Source organism: Hippoglossus hippoglossus, chromosome 13 (assembly GCF_009819705.1).
Source record: "Hippoglossus hippoglossus isolate fHipHip1 chromosome 13, fHipHip1.pri, whole genome shotgun sequence".
In the NCBI taxonomy this organism is placed as follows: Eukaryota; Metazoa; Chordata; class Actinopteri; order Pleuronectiformes; family Pleuronectidae; genus Hippoglossus; species Hippoglossus hippoglossus.
The window spans coordinates 9,096,644-9,117,072 of NC_047163.1; the positions used below are offsets into that span (position 1 = coordinate 9,096,644).

Sequence of the window (20,429 nt, forward strand, 5' to 3'; positions counted from 1 at the left end):
AAAACTGACACAAAATGAAGACTAACTGATCATTTCTCACCATCATTTATCACAACACTAATATGCCTGAATGGAAATACTTAAAATCATTAATACAAATGAAAATTGAAATGAAATTTTTTGGAACAATGTCACATTTAACAAGTATTTCTTTAATGAATTTATATTTTAAGTAATTCACTTATTGTCCTTATATGTTGCTTCTTATGCAGTTTGAAGGATATGTGAAGAAAATGAGGTAATGTGACTATGTTTGCCTTTTGACGACTAAATCTCATTTCATCATAAGTGTATCTCCTAAATATTTATTATTACTTTAAATGCTGTGTTGTATATATATATATATATTTTTTTTTTAGAGTGATATCCTTGGAATCCACCTGTGTGCCCTCGTAGGTTAAACTCACTGCTGGTTATGATGTTATGCAAGAACAAGTCACTTCATAAACACCTATTATGATCTTTTTAAAGTGTCAGTCTCACCTATTTAACCACAGTATATGATACCTTCCTCTTCCTCTGACACTTAACTCCAAACAGGCTTCTTGTACTTTGATGTGTGCAGTAACACGACCCGTCTCTCTGTCACTTCACTGTGCATGAGACGAACAAACTCAGGTGGAGCTCATCGGAGCGTCTCAGAGGAAAACTTCATAATAATGGCCTCCGGACTTGAGGAGAACAAAAATCTGAGTTTCCGCTTTGTTACCAGACTCAGTGACGTATCTTTGTTTTACCGACTGTGACTCGTAACTGTCACACTCCCTAAAACATCACTTCATCAATAACATGTCACACTCAGTTTATTCTGTGGCCCAAGTTTGAGGATGTTTCACTCAGGGACTTTGAGATGTTTGGCCTCATGGTGGTGCTAGAGGGAAAGTCAGGGCGTCATCAAAGTCACGTTTCATAATGATAAAGTAGGATTCGCCAGTCTCTGTGCACAACCGTGTGCCAGTCCATCTGAATAAATGTTGATATGATTGATGATTGTAAAATATTTGAGCTCATCAGAATTTGCAGATCAGTAAAAAAGACTTTGTGAAAGTCGTCCTGTATTGAATTTCTTTAATGGTTCATACATTTAAGTGCAATAACTCATCGTGCGTCAGATATGCTGTCAAATTCAAATCACATTTAGAACAATACTGTCAAAATGTGTGTTAGTGTGAGAAATAAGAAGATGAAGACTTTTCAGTGAGCAGATGCTATGAGTGGTGACAGATAAACTACTCTGAGGGTTGGTTTCTTAAAGGTCCAGTGCAACAAAAATACATGACCCAGTGGTTTAGTATTAATTAACAAAGGACATATGGAAATTAAGGAGATTTACAGTTTAATAGATATAATATTACGCAGAGCTGGGATTAAAACAATAAGAAATATCAGAGGAAATAAATACTGAGTTCTGAAATGTAAAGACTGATTTGATTTAAATGTATGAAAACTGAACTGAAATGAGCTGAATATTTGAGATCCTCATTAATGTGGATTTTGAGGGTTATTCCTTGAGAAGTTTCAATAAATAATATTTTTTTATTGTTTGCCGTCACATTTCTTAACTTACTTTATATTTCTTATCTTACAAAAAGCAAACTGCGACCACTCAGAGTCTTAATATTGACTTTAAAGATATTAGTTTTTTGTAATTTGTCACCTTTGTTAGACATAAGTCAGTTTTTAAACGTTTTAATGGGTTTTATTGCGGCATGATCAATATTTGGTTTCTCCATTACATTTCCCCTCCAGGTTGTTTTTATGACCAGTGACATTCATGTTCTAAAACATTTAAAAAGGTCACAACATGTACCAATATGTGTTTTCCTGGAACAACTCGAGCATGAACACAGATCAGAAAGCATTTGGAACGGCAGAGCTGGTGGTGGCACCACAGGTTACATTATAACCACGTGGTTGATTCCCAAATTGTCACTCCAGTCATTATTTCATCAGATTTTTTCTGGCTGCATTTAAATCCGTGCACTGGAACTTTACACCAACTCATTTACTGGGTTTTGTATCTTTGTCAGATACACTGTCTTTGCGCTGTAGCTTATTTGAAAGCCGAGTTCACCATTCGCAGCGGGAGTACATCCTCCACCCATTCATCAGGGGACGCCATCATGCGCTCCCACATGGCCACCTCATAGGGGGTTGAGTCCATCCAATCCACCGCTGCTCCATAACTTTTCCCTACAGAGACAAATGAAAGAACATGTATGTTTAGAGACAACATGTTTTTATTACAGGGTGTTTCACATAGATTTTGGCCCCTAACTATTTTCATATTCTTTATTTTAGTTGATGTATATAATACGATGTGATGCTTGAGAACTGGATAGACCTTTCCCACCGATACCTGAGCCGACTCCGAGCCTCATTCCCCCGAGCAGGTGGCTTGCCAGCCTGTCTCGGTCCCAAACGGTGAGCTCCACGCAGGCATCTGACAGGTCAGTCTCACTGATGCCGTCGTACACCATCGTGTGATTAAACACCGGATCCACAGTCCTCCGCAGCACGCGCGTCTTCTGCCGACTCTTCCTGCTCGTGTCTGGCAGCATGAAGCTTGAGATGATGGGGAAAAGGAAATATGATGATTGACACAGCAGGAAACTAGAAATCATATTCTTACTTGTGAAGAATGTGAACTTACCACTTAACGTATGGGTCAATGGTCGCCCTGATCAGAGGCAGGTTCTTGCATTCTTTCACCCAAATGTGAACCTCTCCAGTGCTGGGACCGTCTTTAGTTACGCCTTTAAAGAAGAAATGACACTAAATGTTTATGAACTTGCCATCGTTCTGTCCTGAGAAGCTAAAACAATGTTTGCCTGATCAAGAACAACTATTTTACGGAATAAATAGTTAATTCACAGACATTTGTGATTTATGGGAAAATCTCAGTCAAAAATCCGTGACAATATTCTGGTCATTTAATAACTGAATTCTGACTTCTTCTGTTTATTAGTGAAGGACATAAGAGATAATGATATTGTTGATAGAACATCTGTTATGTCCTTCACTAATAGAGTTTTAAAAACACCACCAAATCAATTCACTCATCAAAACAGTGATCTCAAAAAAAAAAATTTCAGAAGTGAACTTTGACTTTACATATGAAGAAGAATGTGACATTTCTATTCTTTTTCAGTTTTTCATCCGTTGTTAGAAACATCATCAACAGACCCACTGGTTTTTCTGGATTTTTTACTAGGGGGACTGACAGGAAAATCACCGTAGAACGTCTGGAGCAACTGATTCGGATAGAGAATGTCCGGAGGTCAGTGCACGTCTGAAAGTCGCATGAGACTGTGTACAGACCTTCACTGTGGGTGACCTGTGGCAGGAACCGTATGGCTAGTCTCATCTCTCCTTTCCCATTTGCTGCTGGTACAGTGGGTGTAGTCTGCAACGTTAAATAAATAGCTGCTTAAGTCCTCTGTCCACAGGTTATAAAACAAATACAGCGCATGTGATCCAGTGGAGTCAGCTCAACAGACAAACCACATTCTAAGATAAACTGCTGTTATTTGATCATAAAACAAGTACAGTGGAAAGCGGGACCTGTGTGTGTGTGTTTCTTCTTACCCTGGCTTTCAGGACTAAGTCGTTCATCTGGGTGTGGTCAAAGTCCCACTTGGAGAAGTCGATGTCGACCTCGCCGAGGAAGCTGTTTCTGCCAAACGTGTCGTTATGCCAAACGGAGAGAATGAGCGTCTGAGTCCTGAGGTACTCCATGCGAACACGATACTGTGAGGACAGAGAAGAGGGAGAAGCTTTTTGTTTGCTGACTGTCGTCCGTGCCAAGTATTAAAAATGACAGCGTGAGAAAGTCTCAGTGTCTGTTTAGTACAAGTGGCATCGAATCCGCTCTAATTCTTACTCTGAGGATCTCGTTGAACGTCGGATTTAACGTCTTCTTTTTCACAGATGTTTTCCTCTTTCCCAGATTTGATTTGTCAGGTACCAGGTAGCTTTTGACATACCTTAAAGACAAAAACAAAACAACTATAACACACCAGAGATCTACAGTATAATTAAGAGTTAGAAGCCAAAATTATATTTTTATTTTTCAAGTGCCAAAAACTGGTAAACTAAAATAAATTACTAATTATTTCTAACATCCTTTCAATAGCCTGTACACTTTTCACAACATAATTTCAGTTATATAGTAGATATATCAATATGACAGAAAGAATCATTATCTGAATTTAAAGTAAACCTCCTTTCTGTTTTGTAATTTATCAGCAAGTACATCCAAATACAAACAAATAATGCAATGATGATTATGATGTGTGGCTCAGTTTTGATACAACATCATCAATTGGATTGGATTGTAGCAGTGGCTCCTTTATTGATTATCTCTTCAAAACATATTGTCCTGTGAGTTCCTCTTCATTCGTCTGAAAAAATAGATACCAAGCATTTATAAAGGTAAACATTTTTATGTGGTGTATAAAGGCAAAATCAAAAGATGGCCAAAACAGCCCAGAGTTAAAATAAAAACTAGAATGGCACTAAGTAGAGTTCCTACGGATTTATGGATCTGAACCAAATTGCACATACTCATAAATATCAGAGAAATCATTGAAATTGTTGAAAAACGCCTCATCTCACAATGTTAAAGAAAATACTACATGCGCCAAAATGTAATGGGTGCTTTCCTGACCGATACTGCATCCTTCCACCAAGTTTTGTGGTAATCCGTCCAGTACATTTTGCGTAATCTTGCTATCTAACAGAAAAACAAAACAAACGAAGACTGTGGTGGAGTAATGAGTGTGCAGCTTCCCCTCCTGTGTTTGAATTCTGTCCCTGTGTTTTCCTTCAGGTCGTCGGTTTAAAGAAAATGAACTCTACATAAAATATGAAAACGTTTATTGGAGAACTTGCTCTCAATGATTTTGAGCTACATTACTCACGGATCCGAGCGCCCCCTCTTCGGGTCGACGGCAGCCAGGTCTCGGCACTTGGCCACAAAGATGTGAAACTCTCGGAGCTTCTGAACGTAGTTGATGGAAAACTGGATATTTCCCTGAACCTCCACATTCCCGAAGTCTGCGTTGTACATGGTCATAACGCTGCCACTCAGCTGGAGCACACACAATCAAGCAACCCGACATTTTAGTTTGTTATCACTGCAGAAATACTTTTTATCTAACAATTTGTGAAAATTGAAATCTGGCTCTTGGAGCTATTATACACATTACAGTCTGTTCATAGTCTATTATTGTTATATTAACTGGCTGTGCTTTGTGTTTGTCTACGTGCTAGCTGTTAATTTGTTGTCTGCTTGTTTGTTTTCTATTTGTCTGTTCTCTTTTTAACATCAACCTGCCAAGAACTGCAGAAGAAAATTACCCTGAAACTTGGCTAACTCTGGTATATTTATATGAACCATTGTGCTCATATCAATTAATGTACACTGTCCCTTTTTTTAAATAAAATGAAAAATTAAAATTAAATGAAAAGGCATTCAAGAAAAGATTTGTTTTAGCCATAGACTGTATAATGATGGAGGACATGACAGCTCCCCAAAAGTGAAGCCAAAACATATGCATTGCCCCCTGGTGGCTGGCTGCAGTGCAGGTCATAAATCTGTGTCCCCAAAGTTAGTGGATGGGACATGGACGACACTGTTAAATAATTTTTCTACCAAAGTCTGTCCAAGTGTTCATGTTTCTGCTAAGTTTGTTTTTAAATAGTTATGATGATGCTGTAAAAAAACAGGTTGAAATGTCATGATTGACAACTGAGACTGACTTGTTATTGGTCGAGCACCTGTATGGGCGGGACCTTAATACAGCGGCTCCACTCCTTGATCGCTGCTGTGCAAACTCTGGTCCCAAATGTCGTCCATCTTTATTTATAGTCTATGTCTTTAACTGGGGTGTTTTCAAACTGAATTTCTTTGGTTTTGAGAAAGAGAAAAGAACAAACTGGCTGGTTTTGCAAATGTACATCTTGATTTACTCCAGGACTGTTCTGAATAGAGCTAGTGCCGATACCATAACATAGAGACACACGTTTTGTCTACTAACAAAAATTAGTAGCAGGTTGATGTCAGTCACAATTAACGATGAGAAGACAACAAGCAGAGCAGGATAAGAGAGGAGTGTCTTCACGTGAAGCTTGCTAAAGGGTTAGTGACGCATGCTGCCGGGTGTGAACATACAGTCGACATAGACGTCATGCCAGAGGAGCCGGTGAGGTTAGTCATCGAGCTGCCCTTCATTAGTCTTCCTCGCTGGTAGCTGTCCTCACAGGTGGAGTCAGCGTCCCTGTCAGCGCCCTGCAACACACACAGCAGGCACAGAAAGCTGCGTGCACGGGGAGGCAGAGCGGGCTTTGACCTACAGGACTGAAAGGTGAACGTTTGGTTTTACCTCCTTCTGTAAGAACGAAGGAACCGATTTGCTCATCTTCTTCAGGTGGTCGGGATCCGCGTATAAGGATGAGGACGGTGACGGGATGGTTGAAACTGAAGAGAGAGAAATATAAAGTATCTTGACTAGACTGCCGGGAGCAAACATCTCAGGCATGAAATCATTTAGGGCCATTTTTCACCATCACTGATGCGTCTGAGGTCAACAGTTGAATCTTGCCCTGTGAGAAACATGTAAATCTATGTCACTCGAGAGTCATCAGCACATTTGGGGAAATTATCGATTTGGAAGACAAGCTCACGTGGAGATAAACATGTCGTCATGTCCTCTATACTTTTAGCCAGATTCTTCGGCCGTGCTTCTGCTCGCCTCAACGCTTTCCGGACAGGGTCTTGGGTTTCATCGTCATTTTCACCTGCGGGAAGAAACAGGCTGGATTTACTGGGTTTGTTTGCTACAATTAGCTGATGTAAAAAACAATGATAGACAGTGTTTTTGGCCAAGGGCAAGATTATACATTGTTTTACTGACGTGTCTACTTTTGCCAACATGAAATGAATAGTGGCTGGACAGTAGAGGGCACTAGACCCCCTTCGATCTGGATCAAAAGAATCTTTGCTCATAGACTTATTAAGATTTGTACATTTGATCAAATTTAACACAAGCAATAGGAGGTTGTTCCCTACACACCACCACCCAACAGGTGGCAGCAGAGGGATGCATCAGAATAATTGAGACATATGGTTGCAGAATAAGCAGCCTGTATATAAAGATGGATGACATGTCTTCTCCCCAAAAGTCAAGCCAAAGCATCTCCATCGCCCCCTGGTGGCTGGCTGCAGTATAGGTCATAAACCCTGCCTCCTCCATGTTAGTGAATGAGACATACAGTTACCCAAACTAAAAACTCAAAATATGCATCAAAGATTTCTCCAAGATGGTTGAGGCAGTTGTGTGTATGTTGAATTCTTCATGTTTCAGATAAATTTGTTTTTAATTAGTTATGGTCATGACACATCTTCAGCTGGATATATAAATCATGCCAGATATCATAGGTACATTTTGGATTTTGATAAAAATGAAAAAAGCAACAGCCACCACGGCATAAAATGCTGCACAAAATAAATACTCAGTAAAATACTTCAACGACTTTGAAGGAAAGACGTTGTGAAACTGCTGACGTTTTGGTGAAATGTTTATATTTCTCTGTGGTGTAGAAAATTCAGAGCCCAGCCCACAAACCAAACACAGGCAGTTGACTGCAGGCACACGCACTGTTTACAGAAATCTACTCCTGCCAACACAGACACTGACGCGGACGTGATATGAAGGATACAGCTGGATACAATCCAATGTGATAAGGATGTTTCTGTGACTATGCATTTAGAGGATTATGTAAATCCCAAAACAGTCTCTGAATGTTCTTTAGTGTTTGACGTCATCTTGTTTTCACATTTACTCCTGATTTACTCCTGATTTGCTTTTACTTCATTTTAGGGTAATCAGATTTATTGTCGTTCTTCATTCAAATATCTTAAAAATAACCAAATGAAATAGTTTTGGACACAAGACACAAGGTTTCTCTTTAAAAAATTTTTTTTAATGTCTTGTATTTAAGGTCAAAAATTAACTTTATCATAAACACATTGAGCAGAGGTACTTTCCTACTTTGTGACTGAACTGATGATATATTATATATTAGCTGGTTAATGTAGCATGTTGACATAAAATTATTATTATTCATTTTACACTGTAAAAAAATAAGTTGGTGCTCACGGTTTGAACTGTTCCTGGAGGTGGACCAGGTTTCGGACGTGCTGCTCATAGACGACTCTGGGCCAGTCTCCGAGCTGCTGTAGTTTGCCCACAGGGGGCGCTGACTCGTCTTGCTGCCCTTCCTGCCGTAGCGCTCCTCTGAACTCACCGGGGTGCTGGCTCTCACTGGACCGCTCAGGTCAAAGTCATACCTAGATTTTCCCTCTGAGCCCTCGCTCTTCACAGCCGGGGCGAGTGAGGTGTGGACGCTGGTCTTGTCCGTCATGCCCAGGTAGTGCCGGTAGTCTCTGGGAACAAACGCCCGTGCACGTGGAGTCATAGTGTCGATTCCCTCTGAAAATCTCCTCGGCATGGCCCCTTTTTCAGTGTTCTGCCTTTGCTTCCTGCTCTGGGAGTGGACGGGGCTTACATCCATTTTCACCTGGACGTGGTCTTTTTGGTCAGGAGCACTCAGCGTGAACATGCTGGTGGCGCGACGCATAGAATTTCCACGACCGCTGGACTTGCTAAAGGTGTCTTTCCTGCTCTTTGGAGACCGAGGTTCTTTTCCTGTGCTGCTTTGTGGTTTCGAGGATTTCTCCTCCCGACCAGAGTCCTTGGAGCCTCTTTTGGACTCAGCTGTCGTATAATTGGACAGGTTGTTTTTGCTGTCGATCAGAGCTCTTGCCCCCGACCCCATCTGTCTATCATGTGGCGACTTGGATCGGTCCTGCGGAGATGACTTCATGGCAGCCGGTCTCGTTTTCTCGACAGCTGCAGACAAACGGCAAATCTCGGCATCGCTGCTCTTAAACTCCTGAGATGGAAACTGGGCGCTTACTGGCTCTTTCCTTTTGGGGCTTTTGGGTTTGTCGCAGATTATCGATCCTTTCGTATCTGACGCGGGATCACCCCAGAAATCGCGGAGATTGTTGAACTGCGATCGGCTCGCGCTGAGGCTCGGCGACAACTTATCTATCCTTTGATTCAAAGAAGGCAGAGTCAAATTCTGTCTATCTTCGTCATCGCTGCCTGAATTACTTCCAACTAACCTCAGATCAAACTCCGACTTTGTAAATCTTTTATTTAGTTGATTTGCACCACGAGTGGGTTTACCTTCCCCAGGAGATTTAGACATGCCGGTGTAGAAAATGGGCTTGTTCCTCTCCTGCTCCCAGAAAGATTTGAGCTGCTTGATCCTCTCTGCTGTACTTTCCTGATGTGATAAACCTTGTCTGTTAGTTTTGTCTTTATTGGACACATCCTCTTTTCTTTTTGGAGAGATGTTCGATTGCATGTTCTTATCTTCACTGTCCCTCCTTTTCACTTCTTCACTCGAGCCTCTTCCAAGTTGTGCTTTATGATCATTGCCACCTTGCTTGTAGTCAGGTTTCGACAGCACTTTCTGCAGAGGGGTTTCTCTTGAATGGAAAAAACTGTCGGGCTGTGAATTTAGTTTGAATGGAGAGATGCTCTCAGACTCTGAACTCAGTCTGGAGTCTGTCCTTGGCTGCGGACTGAGTCGGGTTAAAATCTCAGTGTCTGAGCCTCCTCTGTCAGCTGCTTGGGGGCTGGATAGCAACTTAAAATAATCAGAGTTATATGTTGGGTCATTATTATTCCTTTGAGATAAAGTACGGTCCTGCTGGTTATTATTCAAGTGAACATTGTCTGCGACATCTTTCTTCTCTCTCTCGTCCCCATGCTTCGAGGCGTACTTATCATAAATCCCCCTCCCGTATATTCCAGGAGCAGATGGCGTGTCGGACGCTGTGTGGGGTTTGTTCACGTTCTCCTCCTCTTTCTCAGCCGAGAGATAAACAAGTTTTTGTCCTTCGTCGCTTGGCGTGATTGAAAGTATTTTCGGGCCCATGTTGCTTTTCTCCCAGAATGACTTCAGATGAGAGATTTTTAGTGGTTGGCTTTCATCGTCATTATGTTTCACTTCCTGTGACCGCATTCTTTCCCCGTTGTCCCTCTGCTCCTCCTCTTGTGTTTCACTCAACTCCGTCTTGCCTGCTCTGTCAGTGGCTCGAAACTCCTTGGCCTCATTAATCTGCCTTTGTAAGTGACCTCTCTGCGTTTCAAGAGCGTCCTTCGTTCTCTCTGTTGTATCTTCACTTCTTAATTTGCTGATTTCTACATGTTTGTCTGAGCTCTTTGTGGTTTCTGTGCGGTCGTCTGTACTCAGCAAATCACTGCTGTCGACGCTGCGGCTGAACCAGTCCAGCACCTTCGCAATGGAGTCCTCATCACTGGTGGGACTGGTCGCCTGAGTGGATAACTTGAACGCGTGTTTCTGACTGGATTTCTTCATTGTTTGCTTATCAGTTTTATCGATGAAGTTGAGATCATACGATATAGGAGGCTCTGCATCTGGAAAAGGAAGGTGTGGAAAGAAAATTGAGTGTCTGATTATAATCAGAAAGTTCTGTCGGTCGAACACAATCAGTTTGGTGACTCATTTTATCAAAAAAACACAAGTAGCAGCTCATAGACAAACTGGCACACCACCGTAATCTTGGCTGCATCTGTCTACACCCAATGAATCTTACACCTTCAGCTCTGGATCTACTTTGGATGCAGTGAATACAGCTCTACCCTAATAAAAGTGTATTATATGACTCAGTGTTTCCACTACTGTTACCTTATGAGCACCGCAATACATTACTGCTCATGGGTGCGTCACAGTGTCATGGTTGCCCTTGTTTCCATCGGCCATCTTCTCGGTTCCAATACGTAGGATTTTGTGTTAAAATTAGTTTATTAAAGTTTTAGCACTTTTGGAGAATAAGACCTGGTCATTTCCACTCAGATATTCGTGCACAATATGACAATACACACTTGAGGGTTAGGGTCTCAACATAAGTCTTGCTGATTTTTCTTAGGGTGATTTTATTCCAGATAATTAAAGGAATAACAAAACAAAAATGCACTAAATTATTATTATTTATCATATACATTCCTATATAATTTTCCTTCCCTACTATAGTTCATAAAATCGTATTCTTTTACTGAACTTACCCACAATACTTCGGGTGAAACTCAGCTCCTCCGGCCTCGTTCCCTCGCTGCTGTTGATTTCTCTGTCCGAGCCCTGGATGCTGCTGGTGTGCAGGACGACAGTATTCCCCCCTGCGAGTTCTCTACGGGTCTGATGGTCTCCGTCATCGCTCCTCTGCCGGGTTTCTCTCTCAGGGGCCACGTCACCTCTGATGAATGTGGTCAGTCTGAAATCACACAGGCACTTTTAATGAGTTTTAATTAAAGATTTGGGTACAAGGTGAAGGATTCATCCACGGACCTGTCTCTGGTTATAGATGGTGGGCGTCTGTCCCTCTCTAGGCTGGAATTAGAGGAAACCTGCGAAACGTCACACAGTGGCTGCTGGGAAGTCTCGTCTGCAGAGCTGGATGGCTGAGACACCTGGTTAAACACTGGAACTGCACTCCCCTGGGGCATTTCCTCTTGACTCTTCGGATACGACTGGTTCGAGCTCCCGCTGGACCCGCGCTGGAGGCTTCGTCTTGGAGCAGGAACGATCCCCGAAGACCCTCCCTGAGCGTCCAAACCAGGGCCAGTGCTCTCTAACTGGCTGCTGGAATGTCTCGAGAGAAACGTCCTCTTCTTTGGCACCGGTTTGAAACCTGCAGAGGAGCTCTCTGATATGATGGAGCCCCCTGAAGTCTGACTGGCCTCGTCCCCATGGCGACTCTTCCGAGGAGATATGAGCTCTGAGGGAAACACAGTAGAAAGATAACAGAGGCATTGTGCCATTATAGATTAATTTTTAGTATATTCCAAATGTCGTAGCCTCACAAATGTGTTCATCTGTTATAAAATTCAATTCCAACCTGTCTCAGATGAGTCCTGGTCCCGACTGCTCGACATGTCATTATTACTTTCAGGTGGCTCAACCACGATAAAAGATGTACAGTTGAAAGGGTTGTGCCTTGGCTGGAAGGAAAATGAATATAGTCATCGTTTTACATTACAATGGCTGAAATATCTGACTGAATCATGGAAAAGGAAAAATGAACTGAGAAAATCTGCTTAGTAACACAAACACCTACTGTTCTCGGGGAGCGGAGTGCTGAATTCAGATTCTCCTTTTCAGCATCACTGGAGGAAAAGATGAAATGTTTGGAGGATAAAAGTACATTTAAAAGAAAAACAGACACGAGTGATCACCAGGTGAGGTCACACAGATAAAGATCCTTTTAATGGTATGTGTCTGCTGCTCTGATGTACACGCGTGTGCATGACTGAAGCCTGCTCGCCCGTAAATAACTGCATCAATCCAATCAACTCAAAGGGCAAGAGAGAAAACTAAAGTCACAATACCTTATGTTTAGTGGCTGAATAACAAGATTAAAAACATATATTTAGGGGTTGCATTTAAAAAAAACATTTGATGCATTAAAAACAAAGGAATTTCACGGTGGAATCTCTTGTTATCAGACTGCAAACAGTTTATGCAACGACATTCTTGGGTCTTTTGTGTGTTTAGGATTTACAGCCCTCCACACAAAGTACAGGAGCTCGGCCAAAGCAAATATTGACCATACTGTTAAAAAGGGTATTAACTGTTCCAGCTATGGCACCAAGTCACTGAACACAGACACATCCATTGTGTGTTGTTTGCCAAGTTTTAGTCTCAGAGAGAACATCCTCCTCTGGCTAAGTCAAGTTACTCTCTAACTATAATTACCGATAAACTACAATTTTATGCCTCCTCTTACCAGTACAGTTTCAGTCTAAATACATGTTATCAGGTCACGGTGACCTTGAACTCTGACCTCTGGAATCTAATCAGTTCACCTTTGAGTCCAGGGGGACGGAATTTGAAGACATTCCCTAAACGCAGACTTGAGATTTCATGTTCAAGAGGCCAGAAAGGTGTTTTTTGATCCTTGATCCTTGACCACACAAATCTAACCAGTGAATCTGTGAGTCTACGTGAACGTCTGTACCAAATTTGAAAGAATCATCTCGAGGCGTTCTTAAGATAACGCGTTCACAAGGCAAAAAGGGTTTCGTGTGGTCCCAGCGACCTTGATCCTTTATTTATCTTTGAGTCCAACTGAAAAATACCTCAAGGTGTTCCTGGGATGTTGGATTCATAGGTCAAGGTTACAGTGACCTTGACCTCTGAACACCAAATTCAGTTCATCCAACTAAACATTTGGACCTAATTTGAATACATTTCCTTACGTGTTCACAAGAATGCGACAGATGGACAAGCCAAAAACATAATGTCTCTGGTCACAATATAAAACATCATAAATATCATTAAAAGTATCATAAAAAAAACAATTCAATCAAAAAAACCACCAGAGGATAATAACATCCTGATACTTAGGACTCGACACTGACATCAGTAGTCACTTCTCACTCAGAGTAATTAAGCCTCTGTGGAATTAAACTGTTGATTTGTTTTCCCTTCATGTGTCAGTGTGTATCCTGCACACACACAACCTTAGCTGCAGCTGCCGGGCTATAAAACAGACATATTCCCAGTGAGCACCACCTATGTTTACACAGGCTGAGTCACAAGACACTGCACACTGCACACACACTGGAAGACCGAGGAGGAAGAGAGCGAGGGAGCTGCTCCTGTATCTTAAACTGAATTATTCAACGTGCTGAGAGCCGGTGCTTTGTAGGGGAAGTTTTAAGGTCGACGGACAGGAAATGGATAAAGTCTGCGTGAGACTGTGGGATTTTAAAAGCTCAGTCAGGGAACAACTTGTGATTCAAGTGCTCACTAACGCTGCTTTCTGAAGTCCAGACCTTTTCCTGAACATTTTCCAGAAGGGTTGTATCTACCTGGACAATCTCCTGCTACGGTCGGCAATTTCGGGACATTTTCCGGAGTTCATGTCTGAAAACGTTTTTTTACAGATTCAAAAGCATAAAACCACATTTAAGAGTTAATTAAATGTGGTTAGATATGTGTCAGTCCAAAGGAGAAAATGTGACTCGCCACCTCATGAAGTCTCCAAACCTGACATTTCTGTGAACAAAGCCTGAAATGTGGCTAAGCATGAACATGCAAATGGGAAAATGAGGAGCTTATAATCAGACAGTGAATCTACGAATGTACGAGACAGAAATGATTATGTACTTTATCGCCTTTGGCTGCAACGCCTCCAAACACCTGCTGGGTTTAGGCGGCGCGATGGAGCTTCGACTGCTGGGTGGTTTGGATTTTTCAAATCTGAGAGACCCGTCTGCAACAGAAAGAACGATGAAATATGAAATGTTGTTTTTTTTCCACCTGTTATCCAGCACTGGGTTGTTTTTATGATCCCACTGCTGAAAACGTTCTGCTGCAAAAGGGTAAAATGTAAAAGCGTGGATGAAACCAGCATTCAAATGTAGTATTTTCACAAACTTCTTTTATTCTCTGCTGTAAGGCCACTGTCTGGGCATCAGTTCAGTCTCAGAGAAGGTCAAATTTAAGCTTTGTTCTTTTTCAACAGGCAACATTTTATCCCTCCGAGCACAAACCAAACATCCGTGGGATCAAGAAAAATATTACCTGCTGCAGGAGAACAGGTAGAAAACAACGCTTGTTACTGAACCTCGAGCGCTGAGGTCACACACGGAGATTATTTCCTTGATCAGAAAATAAACACACCTCTCCTCGGTTTCATGGAGGCCAGGATGATTTCCGAGCCATGGATCTTGTCCATGTGTCTGCGGCTCTTGGCCTCGTAGAACCACTCTCCGGTCAAATACTTCATCTTCCCTTCTGACTGCGACCCGCTGCTCAGTATTTTCTCCAGCTTCCTGTTGGAGAAACAAAGGAAACAAGTAATGTATTGTTCTTTCATGCACCAGATTTATCCCAGCTAAGTGTCACTTCATTCCGAATGAAAGATGTAAAAAAACACAAACGGTCATTGTTCCTCTGTCCCCGCAGACACAAGGACGCGCTCTATTGTCAGGGAACAACTACAAGACAGCGCTTTAAACTGCACTGAATGGAGAACCTGACACCGTTTCAAATCAGACTGAGTGGCACTAATCTCCGAATATCAGGTGAAATTTAAATCCAGGGTCGAACAAAGAGGAGACGAGCTTCCACATGGGTGTTTTGAAGTTCACGCCACAAGGACAAGTTGGTTTCTCCTCAAATGGAGATACTTGTCTTTAAAATTTAGGTTTGAAAGTAGAATTGTGGCCTGGTGGTTGTACGCCCCCCCCCCCCCCCTAGAGCTGTTTCAGTCTATGTAGGTTTTCTTTCCAGACACAGTGACTTTTGACCTTTGAGCTCTGAAGTCTAATAAGTCCATTTTTGAATTCATGTGACCACTGCGTGACCTTGACCTTTGACCACCCTGATCTAATCAATTAATCTGAGAGTCCAACTGAACATTGGTACTTGTAAATTCCCTCAAGGTCTTCTTTAGATATCGCGTTCACGAGAATGAGACGTACAGACGGACAATTCCCTGAAGTCAAACCTGAGATACCATCTTCAAGAGGCCAAAAACATGTTGTGTGAGGCCACTGTGACCTTCACCTTTGACCTTTGACCACTTATCACTTAATCCACGAGTCCAAGTGAACGTTTTTTGACCAAATTTGAAGACCATCACTCAGACATGAACGAGACAGACAGACAAGCCGACAATATTCAGTCTCACTCTGTTCAATGATTGTTGATATTATTGTCCCGATTCTCTCTTCTTCTCTTACAATGTTCATTACCGCATTTAAAAATGATTCTGCAATATATTTGTCTCCTGCTCAACCACTTTATCAGCTTCATGAAACACTTGCACATGATCCATCTAAAGGAAGGAATTCGGAAAACATTTCCATCAAGTTCAAATTGAATCAGAGAGGAAAACAAAAAACCCTGTGAGATGATCACTGCGGCTCATCTTCCCTCTCGACGTTGCTCCACAATGGTCATGTGGAAAAAGGGCAGCACATTATTACAGGCTGCTGGATTTAATCCTTTTACAGTAGAGCAGCCGGGACACAGCGAGCATTCAGCCTCCCGCTGATAAAAAAGTCTGCTCGGCCAATTCTATTAAAGTCACAATGAAAAGCACATTGTTTCAGGACATTCTTGACTCTTGCAAGTGAAATTTAAAACATCTTCAAAGAGGACTTTTTGTCTAGTTTTTTGTTCGTTTAAATGCTTTGTGAAGGGGAACGAAGACGTGAAGCTCGTGGGAGAGAAGTCAGAAAAGATCTGTTTGTTTGTTTCTGTGCCCTGAACATACAGCGTGAGGAATGTCTGACTCCTCCCTAAAGTTCAATGAAAAGCTCAGGAGCAGCTTCAAGGATGCAGCGCCCACAAGTCTTTCCCCCCCAGATTTGCTATTTCACAAGGGGGCAACTTGAGGCTCACATTCATTTTGTCCAGGTCACAAAAAAAGGCCATTAGCGCCGCATTATTGCCTGAAGTGGCCCACATCCGTTTGCTATCTGGGTAAAGGTCAGGACTGAACCTATTATATTTTGGTGCAGATCCGGATCAGGGGGCAGATCCAGGAAGTTCACTTTCTTTAACATTGAGAAACAGGGAGTTTTCCCTGATTTTCCCTGATTTCTCAGAGAATAATTCATGGATCTTGGCTCTTTTGGAGATATTTATCGGTTTGTGCAATTTTGATCCAAAAGATAAAACTCTGGAGGTAATGAATGCAAGCGTGGTTTCATTAGAGGCCGTATGTCCTCTCTGTGCCTTTCTCTCTTCTCAGGTGAGGTGTCTCGCCATCACGCCTCTCAGCGTTTCTATTCCTGTCCGTCACAGCAGCATGATCCTCCTCTCAGTGTGTGGACTTCAACTTGGCTTAAATCTAATTGCACAGCTCACACTGAGGCTTCCCAGCGACTGGAGGCAAACTGTGTATCCTGCAATGCTGTTATCCCGTTAGTCCATTAGGGCCCGACAAGCGTAATTTTCAGCTGCATGTTTACTGTCCAACAAAGGCCTCCTCTCACAGGACGAGCAATGGAAAGACTTCAGAGCTCTTATTGAATCACTAGAATGACATTAGCTGAATAACATAACATTAGCTTTAATGTTGGCAATAACATTTCAACTCATGTAAAGTAACGATTGATGAGTTTTCAGAATGTGATTGTGAACTGCAGGAGACGCGTATTTTTCCACCTGATTCTTTCCTCCTCGGCCTGCTTCAGGTCGGCGTCCCGCCTCAGCACCGTCATTATCTTCCCCTGCTCCTCCTCCGTCAGGTGGCTGAGGTCGATCATGGCTCTGCCTCCTGCTTCGTTCACCGGCCGGATGTGGAAACGCTCGGCAGCAGGAATCATCCACCAGATGTTTCTGTGGCTACTGTTAAACAAACACATCAGGCAAATTCACTAAACAACAGGTATGTTGCTATTGGAGACCAGTCCCTCACAAAGGGACTCTTAACATATGTTTTCTTTTATCCTTTTCTTTGGCCATTACTTTTAAATGATGTTGTACTATTTTGTATCATATAATTCGCTGTCTTTGATTTTAAATGACATTTTATGGTCTGTATGATTTTGTTTGAAGTCTTTGATATTTCGTATTCTTGTTTTTCCTTTGTCCTCTTTGTGAATCACTACATAACGGCTGTATTGAAATGTGCTATACAAATAAAATTGTATTCAAGATGGTGTCTCCAGTGGGACACAAGTTTTTCACACAATGTTAAAATATCAATATAATTTTCTATCTTTCAAAAAATACACATTTTGCTCACAAGTTACCACATTTTACATCTTTGTTCTCGATAAAAGGACAAGAATAAGTTAACTGGTCTTTTTGAAAAACTCTGGAAGAACTCCATCCTTTAAAAACACGCAGAGCATCTGAAAATAAACTGTTGATTGGTCGGTGGTTTCCCAAAATATGTGACCAACAAACACAACATGCAACTCTTACACAACCACTGAACAACTGCCTCCATACAACATGCTTCTGATTACGGACAATGCACGCAGCAGCAGCCCTCAGCTCCATTTACACCAGAAACACTTAAAAGCAGCTCCGATCGTCCCATTAATGGTTGTGAAGCGATAAGTGAATTATCTGTGTGAGAGTGGATTTAAAACCACCTAAACAAAACCTTTGAGCTACAAACTGAATACATCCATTCTAAGTTGATTTGAACTTCTACTGCAATATATTTCAGAGGGACATTAATTTTAATGTATTCAATTATTTCAAAACACAACATGACCCTCAGTAGAGTTCAAGGTCCAACAGTCCACTTATGAAACCACCTTATAGTTCACTAGATGCAGCTTTTTACTTGGATCTGCACCAAACTGCTCAAACCCTATATCTCACAATGTTAAAGAAAATTAAATAAACAATCCTGGATCCGCACTAGAATTGAATGTGTCCTTCCATGTCCAACAACACATCCTTCCACCAAGTTTCATAGTAATCCGTCCAGAAGCTTTTGTGTAAGTTTGCTAACTAACAAACAAACAAATGCCAGTGAACTATAACCTCCCTGGTGGGGAAAAATACAATAATACAATGCAGTTCTTAATCAAACCTATTTAGCTCGTGTCAGTTTACAATGTAAACAGATTAGTCTTTGGTCAGGTGCTCAAGAGACAGTTGCGCTTTTTACTTCTCACATGATTTCACTGAAATGACTAAATCTAAAAAATATAATTTGACGTTTCACATGGGAAGAAACAGTAACAGTTAATCTTTCTTGTGTCCTGAGTCCAGGATCTAGTTCTTCACCATAAACTATGAAAATGTGTCTTGTTTGCTCCATTTGCATGTTTATTCAGGAAACTGGTTATACTGACACAACAGATGAGAACTCTTCATGACAGACAGCTTCACAGACCAACTGTCAGGCTGAGCATTCATTATTATCACCATGAATATTATTATTATTCAAGATGCAGCACTTTACTTTTAACAGTAAAATGAAGACATGTGAGGTCCCTGTGCAGCTGCAAACTCTGAAGTGAAGAGAAGTGAGGACTGGAAATGTTCCCTCGACTCCGAGTTGTTTTTCTCTCTTCAGCAAACTTAATTCAAACGGATTCATTAGAATTTGGCTTTAAAGGAAACACACTGAACTGGTTCATGTTTCCAAATTAAATGATAAGAAGTTAGAAAATCGCTCTGGATACAACAGCTTGTCAAAAATGAAGGTTAATGAGTGATATATGGCAGAAAACAAATCTTATTACCTGATTGATTAACTTTGTGAGCAAACTCTGAAATAAATCCTGACTGGTTTCCACTCCTGACAATAGTTCCTCAGCAGCCTCAGAGAAAACTGTCTTCAGGTTTAGTTGACTTATGTTTTTGACACTTGTTTAATTCAAGTCTTGCTGCAGTGATAAATAAATAAAGATCAAATAAAGAGTTTGTTTTTACCTCCTCTACAGATCCGCTGCTCCTGCTGCTGCCGCTGGTGGAGACTCCAGACAGGAGAGGAGGAAGAGGAGAGGAGAGGAGGAAGAGGAGGGCGGGCCTCAGGGAGGAACCGACATGTGCATCAAACACACGTCGCCAAAATGTGCCTGTGTCGATGGTCCGTGATGTAATGACAGAGAGCGTCCAGCAGGTGTCCGTAGTTTCCACATGTTGATATCAGTGTTTGAACAAAGGGTGTGAACCTCAGGTTACTATTAACAACCACCAGGGGCGGATCAGGACAAAATACACCCAGGGGCAAAAGAAGGTAAAAGGTTTTACTTGATTTATTCTTGTTTTTATTTTGCTTATTTATCTGGGTCTTCCAGATTATCATTCCAACTTCCGACACAGTATGTATGAATCTGAGCCACTGTTCAGTGTTTGTTATTTTGTCCCTTTTTTACTTATCCTTTAATGTAACCGGCTTTTATTTGTTATAAATGTGAAAAAAAACAATAAACACATTGTTTAAAAAAAAAGCATAGTCTGGGAATGGAAAACAAAGTCAGAAAACATAATTCAATTTATTTGTTTTTGTGGCCGTTAAAAGGAACCCACAAGGAACGCTCTTTGGATTAAATTAATTGTAACTGTATCAAATGTGATATAACTAAGATTTAATATCAAATGACATAAGATCTGCAGATGAGTTCTGTCTTGACATTTCACCGCCTGCATTACTTCAGATATTATTTTTTGAAAATGCTAAATTCCTGCTCAATTTGTATATAATCAAATTACTATTGAACCTCGTGCTATTTGAGGTAAAAAAGTTCCCTGTTCAGGATCCATTAGCGAGATCTGAAACCAAACTGCACCTGATACAATGGCAAAATAAGTTTAGTTGACATTCCCACGAGCTCAATCAGGCA

At 41.4% G+C, this 20,429-nt stretch overlaps 1 protein-coding gene across 5 annotated transcripts; it reads right to left on the reverse strand.

Annotated features, from left to right (window-relative positions):
• Nucleotides 1-1,053: 1,053 nt before the first annotated feature.
• On the reverse strand, nt 1,054-19,570 carry LOC117773033 (synaptotagmin-like protein 2). Of its 5 annotated transcripts, none has more exons than XM_034604724.1 (21): nt 19,516-19,570; nt 17,281-17,463; nt 14,785-14,936; nt 14,269-14,374; nt 12,215-12,263; nt 11,996-12,098; nt 11,446-11,875; nt 11,169-11,371; nt 8,163-10,520; nt 6,688-6,801; nt 6,568-6,606; nt 6,387-6,481; nt 6,176-6,292; nt 4,923-5,092; nt 3,884-3,986; nt 3,589-3,750; nt 3,322-3,406; nt 2,654-2,756; nt 2,345-2,565; nt 2,057-2,193; nt 1,054-1,981 (listed from the first exon to the last, which is right to left on the reverse strand). In XM_034604724.1, exons 2-21 carry the CDS (start codon nt 17,439-17,441, stop codon nt 1,901-1,903), a joined length of 4,989 nt encoding a protein of 1,662 aa, XP_034460615.1. In that variant the 5' UTR covers nt 17,442-17,463; nt 19,516-19,570; the 3' UTR covers nt 1,054-1,900. The 5 variants fall into 5 exon arrangements, with proteins under 5 accessions (XP_034460615.1, XP_034460616.1, XP_034460614.1 ...); XM_034604725.1 differs by having other exon boundaries at nt 2,360-2,565; nt 8,163-10,517; nt 11,166-11,371; XM_034604723.1 differs by having other exon boundaries at nt 8,163-10,517; nt 11,166-11,371.
• Nucleotides 19,571-20,429: the final 859 nt, after the last annotated feature.